The following is a 6,337-nucleotide window of genomic DNA, read 5'->3' as shown; positions in this document are numbered from 1 at the left end:
ACTCCCCACTAGTCCTCGTTGGAGCACCTGTGCAAGGGTGTAGCTCCCCCTTGATCCGCACAAGGATCAAGTGCTCTCTACAGGCTGATTCTTCAACACTCTATCGCGGTAAATCACCCACAACCGCTCACAACTTAAGTAGGGTCATCCACAAGCTCCGCCAGATGATCACCAAGCTCCCAATCACCACCGAGCCATCTAGGTGATGGCGATCACCAAGAGTAACAAGCACAAACTCTCACTTGACCAAGACAAAACCTAATGAGAAGGGTGGATGCATACTTGCTACTCTCTATGCAATAATGATGTCCTTAATCTTGGATTCTCAAATCACAATCACCACACTAGGCTCTTGCTCTCCCTTGCACTCTCAAGGTGTTTCTCAGCTGAACAAATGGGCAAGAGACCTCCCTTGGATGAGTGGAGTAAGTATTTATACCCCCTCATACAAAACATAATGTTTGGAGGCTGAGTCAGCGTTCTGCGGGGTGACCGGATGCTCTGGTCAGAGTGACCAGACGCTCCGATCAGTTACACCCGCCACTGTGTCAGAAAGAGCCGTTAAGCTCTGATCGGACTCTGACCTACATCCAGTCAGCACTGACCGGACACGTCCGGTCAAGAAAAACGCTCTCTAGAACCTTACTGATATTGACCGGACACTCGCACCCAGAGTCCGGTCACTTTACTATTCAGCGTCCGGTCAGTTACCAGACCCTGACCAGCGTCCGGCCAGCACTGACCGGACGCGTCCGGTCACGAAAACACCTCTCCAGAACCTCTCTGGAGTTGACCGGACGCAGGTACCCAGCGTCCGGTTAGCACCTCCACTCAGCGTCCGGTCAGTACCAGACGACTACAGTTGATCAAATAAACTTACTGGACTCACCCTCTAGTGTCCGGTCACAACCAGACCAGCGTCCGGTCAATTATTTGACCCTTCATTCACTTCCAACTTGAAATCCTATGTGAATGAAGTTTACTCCAATTGGTCTTAGGGTTATTCCTAAGCTACCTAGTGCTAAGTTTGACAAGTGTGCACCACACCTAACCCACTAGACTTACCTAGGCCAAACTACTAGTCCATACCCTCCTTAATAGTACGGCCAAAGAAAAAACAAAGTCCTAAACTACTCTAAGTGTCTCTCCATCACCAAACGATACTTAGAACTAGTCCGTCCTTAACCTTGTCATCCATACTTTGAAAACCGAAACGATTTCCATCGACAGGGGCATGACAACCATCATTGCCAAATCAATTGCCATTACCATATGACCTAACTCAAATTGCCTCTGTAAAATACAGGTTAGTCATAGTAATCTCGCGTCGTCATTAATCACCGAAACCCAACTAGGGGCCTAGATGCTTTCAGACATATCCTACTTAAGTCCAACTTCGATGCTTAACTCGTGACTAACACCCGGGGTCTTACAGCGATGGTTGTGGATATGCTCTAACTTTAAGCAAGTGATGTTTCAATTGTAACTTATTAGAAGCACAGTTCTAGCAGTTTCAAAAGGCACTGCTCGGATTCAGATCTTGCTCAACGGCCTTCACAATTTGGAATTGCAAGAGTAAGTGCTTGTTGCAATGCATGCAATATCATCAGTGAAAATTGATGAAATCTGAGAAGAGCATATGGTTGATAGAAATGCTTCTTCACCCGACCCTGATGCTAGAGGTACTGATCCCGACAAGCGGCAAGGAAGCACAGTGACTGCAGTCTAGTGCATTTGCTCCAAGTTCTAACAGTAGGACAATGCTAAATTTTGGTCTAAAGAGCTGTGACTGATTAATTATGATGTTGGCACATAACTAGGCCGAGGTTGACCACCATACCGCGCATCACTAAAAGAAATTACTAGGGTGCACTATACCAAAAGTAAATCTGAAAATGGACTAAAAGATCAACAAATATGATTTTAAGCTGAGTGAAAGCATAAAATAGGGTACCGGTAGAGAAAATAAAAAACAATTTGATAATAATTTCACCTGACCAATTCTTGTTATGATATATATATTACTTTCAAACTTTTTTGGGCAAACAGTTTGACAATATATATATATTTCCCCAGCTAGCATCATTTTCTAGCTTTGCCCCTCATTATTACCAAGCCAATTTAGTGTGATGGAAGAAAATATTTAGTAGTGGATTGTTTTCCCCTGAAAGTAAATTTGCTACCACATGGACACACCAGTGCTAATATATTCGATCTCTTCCATGTAAGCGCGCATATGATATGATCGATCGAGAACAACGAAGTAGGACACTTATTACGGTGCCCTGGCCTGAGACGTATCCCATTTTCAATTGTAATGTAATCCAGCATCTTTTAAATTTCTGAGGGTACGGTGTATATCAGTCTCTATCCCTGGCCTACAATTGCAAATTAAAAACAAAAGAAAATCAAGAAGAGAAAAAGAACATTTGCGTGAGTAATACCTGCATCTAGCTACCAAATCACGCTTATTTAATTTATCTCTTAAAATCTAAAGACTTAATGTACAGATTAATAAAATCTATGGATCGATTTTGTTTCTTAGTTTGCACGGTGCATGGATGCTTGAAGTGATTTTGGACGGTTCATTCAGTGAAACATGTTGTGGCTACTACTGCTGAAGGTTGATCCCATGCCGGAGTAGATCTGCATCTTGGTGAGAATGTGCTCGAAGTTGTCATTAGACTTCTCAATGGGGTGTGTATGGGTGCCCTCGTACGTGGTCACCACCACGCCCTCATCCCTTGACAGCCGCTGCACCTGCTTCTTCACGTTGCACCCTTGGTGAGTGCATCTGTAGTAGCTTCTGCATCCATAAATGCGTGCGAAAAGAATAAGAATTAGTTGACTCCGGGTGCATGAATCAAGAAAGTAATAGCAAAACAAAGTGAAAATGTGCACGAAAGAGATATATATATGCCTGTATATCCATGCATGTATGTACAAACGGATGCACACAAAAGCTGAACATGTTTGGCTTTGTATATGTGTATCAAGCTTCTGTATTGTTGCTTGACTAAGTATGTCAACCTATATATTCGGTGGAAGCATGCACTCATTTCTCTCTAAGAAGAATGTATAAGTTATCTGCAATTTCAAGTTGTGGTGAGGTCTAATGTCTTCATTTAGAAGATTGCACTGTTCATTAATTGCTGCTCCTTAATTGGTCTTGTTCTCATTATATTGTTGGACGTAGAAATAAGATAGAGGAATGTATTATTTTCATGCCTAATTCTGTGAATGCAATAAAAAGGGGTCCCTTTTTCTTATTACAATCAGCATTGATCTGTGTGATATTAAGTGTTTCTATATATTTCTATTCTATAGAAGTTTGAGTTGAAAATGGATATACCGAGGGTTCTAGAGTTGTGTAGATATATAATCCACCGAAGCACGATGACTATTTTTTTAGAAAAATTTATATATAATATACCTCATCACTAATAGTTATTATTTTTGTTCTTTTATTTAAAGAACGACAAATTCAATGTGGGATTTACGAATTTGTAGTATATATATCCTTTCCCCAAATTCATATATACCACATATCAATGTTACTTTGGCATGATAAAGGCTTATTATGTCTTACAAATGCAAAATCTTAAATGTCTCCATAGTTGCATGGTCAGTTTTAATCTTATCTATGTTCATCATGAAAAAAAAAACTCCAATCGGCAGCCAATATAAGTGATGAATAACAATTTAAAAGCGTAATACTATATGTGCTTGCATGCATCAGATTTTGTTCATGACGTAATTACTGTTTGGTTCTCTCAGACTCTCAGTTAGTGTTTTGTTAGCCAGCATAGATGGTTGGCACAGACATGAACAAATGAAACGTAAGTATTACATCTGTGGTCCTTGATGCACATATGATGTGTAGGGATATGTGCAGTTCTTGCTTAACGTGTCTAGGTATAGAGTATATATGGCTATATGATTGTCATGGCAAACTTTTTCATAGATTTTGATGAAGAAGCCTTAATTTTAGAAGAAGGAAGGCATTAAGTGCTTTTGGAGTGGTAAATTAAAGGTCCTTTTGATCTTGTAAATTTTAAAAAAGAAAACGCTAATGTCCTACATAGTTGCATTTTTTTTTAGACACAGTGGTCAAATAAATTTACTTTTGGACATTTCTCTTTACTCCATGAGTATGTAGTTATTTTTCTGCGTCAAATTTACTCGTCTAATAAATTATTTGAAGTCTTTGGAGTGTTCAAGCACCTCCAGCAACAGTTGATGCTGAATCTGTGAACTTTATGGCCCAAAAATTGGAAAAAAGAAGGGTGGCCTTATCCTTTGGATGCCCAAAGAAACCACTTTTGTTCTCTGAAGCATATATGCTGCGGTTAACCGTGGGTGGACGAAATAACTTCCGGTCAAATTCGATCGCCATCGGGCTCCTATTTATTGAATGATCAATGCCCACCAGCAAAAACATGTGAATGAAACTAGGACTCGTTTTCATCTAGATGATGAGGATGTTGGGAGATGAGACGCGTGTCCTTATCCTATGTATATGTATAAGCAACCACTAGCAGAGCTTGGAAGATTCACTGGGACTCCGTCTCACCTCACCTACTTTCTGCGGCCCAGCCCCACTATTAACACTTTTAAAAACAAAGGAATCGCATCACACCAAATTAAACCAGTAATTGAAATAAATCCCCAAGCAGCAACAGAAAATCAAAATCGCAGGCCGATCGATCGATCGATCACAAAAATGGATCGGCATGCATACATAGTAGTCGTTGATGAGAAACACCAAACATTTTGATTGTACTATATATGAGGAAGAATTTGACTATTGACTGTACCATCTATGAATTGTGCACCAAATACGTACTAACCTTGGGAACTTGTTGTTCTTGACGGCCTTCTGGCCGTACTTCCTCCACCGGTAGCCGTCGTCGAGGATGTCGACCTGGCTGCGCGTCTGGAAGGCGTACCGTGGACGGCGCTCCTTCTTGTCCCCCTTCCTCCTGGCCGCCGGCCTGTCCACCTCTCCGGCTGCAGCTGACGACTCCGCACGGCCACTATCGGCTGCTACTGGTGCACCACCATCCTTGGAGTCGTTGTTGTTGGACAGCTCCGCGAAGAAGGACGACGACGATCCGCCGCCATGCCCGCTGTGCTGGCCTCGGTCATGGTCGTGCAAGCCGCCACCGCTGGTTCCAGTTCCAGCAGTGGCCATGAAGTTGTAGGAGTTGGGAGTGGCGGAAGAGGGCTGCGCGTGCGTCGTCGCCCCAAAGAGCATGTGATAATTCTCCATGGCTCAGCTCAGCTGGCTAGTTTTGCGCCGCCGTGCCGGGCGCGGAAACTAGCTAGAGAGCTTGTGATGGAGGGAGGGAAGGAGAGGGGAGGCTGAAAGAGTTTTACAAGTTACAACCAGGGTTATATAGAGGGTGGTTAGTATAATGGTAATGCTAACCTGCCGGGGCGTTTGCTACTTTTTTTCTGGCTCACATGCATCCTTCACTTTGACCGGCCTGTAGACTAGTAAAGGCAGCTTCCTGTGCTCTGCACATTCCGCACAAATCAGACACATGCGTCATGAGATGGAGACTTGTGTGAGAGAGATGTTCTATAGGTCCTAGAAGACTAGGAGAGAGAGAGAGAGAGAGAGAGAGAGAGAGAGAGAGAGAGAGAGAGAGAGAGATGGGCAGTATCGGCTGTGAGTTTCCCCTGCGTGTTTGGTTGTCGTGAACGGCACGGAGCCTATAGCTAGCTAGCTGGGCAGCCAGCCAATGTAAAGGTACGGTTGCGGGCTAGATTTGGTGTTGTGGGTGCATGCGGACGCCGGGGCTGGGCGGGGTTTATTTGGACGAGGAACAGTGGCGTAGGAGAGTGAGTGCCTGCAGGCGGCAGCAGCCTCTCGCCTCTCGGTGGTGGCTTGCTTGTCCGTGCATGCATGTGAGGTAACCAATCCGCACGAGCTCCTACCTTTGACCGTTCCACGGTTACTGCAGGTGCACTTTATCAATTGCTAATATAGGTTGGGTTCTTCAGCCTCTCAGTACCAGATATATGTGTGCGTTGAAAATTGTAACATGTGTAAATATGTGCAACCATGCAGGAGGCAAGTTTGGCAGACATGCACGCATCGATCCCAATTGGATTGGGAATCTGATGAACCGGTATGGTAATTCTACTAAATCCATTATTCGGCATCTTGAAAATTTCTCTCCACGTGCTGTACACTGACTGCAGGGAACGGAATCTAGCTACCTGCAGGTACGGTGTATCCAATGATGGATTTGCCTATGTACAAGTAAAGACTACTAGATCGGGGCAAGATTTTTTGTTGAGCGGTATGCAGGCATGCTCGTGGGGGCAC

The 6,337-nt window shown here is 43.6% G+C and overlaps 1 protein-coding gene across 1 annotated transcript; it reads right to left on the bottom strand.

The window, feature by feature from the left end:
• Positions 1-2,199: 2,199 nt before the first annotated feature.
• Positions 2,200-5,388, bottom strand: LOC136485014 (probable WRKY transcription factor 75). Its single transcript, XM_066481964.1, has 2 exons — positions 4,851-5,388; positions 2,200-2,806 (listed from the first exon to the last, which is right to left on the bottom strand). Exons 1-2 carry the CDS (start codon positions 5,270-5,272, stop codon positions 2,590-2,592), a joined length of 639 nt encoding a protein of 212 aa, XP_066338061.1. The 5' UTR covers positions 5,273-5,388; the 3' UTR covers positions 2,200-2,589.
• Between the last annotated feature and the right edge of the window lie 949 nt (positions 5,389-6,337).

Source organism: Miscanthus floridulus, chromosome 10, assembly GCF_019320115.1.
Source record: "Miscanthus floridulus cultivar M001 chromosome 10, ASM1932011v1, whole genome shotgun sequence".
Lineage (NCBI taxonomy): Eukaryota > Viridiplantae > Streptophyta > Magnoliopsida > Poales > Poaceae > Miscanthus > Miscanthus floridulus.
Note: the sequence above shows the minus strand (reverse complement) of the source record. Positions and strands in the feature narration are given on the sequence as shown.

Coding starts and splice junctions, on each gene's coding strand:
- LOC136485014 (XM_066481964.1), bottom strand. CDS start 5,272: ATGGAGAATTATCACATGCTCTTTGGGGCGACGACGCACGCGCAGCCC. Junction 2,807..4,850: donor AAGAACAACAAGTTCCCAAG/GTTAGTACGTAT, acceptor TTATGGATGCAG/AAGCTACTACAGATGCACTC.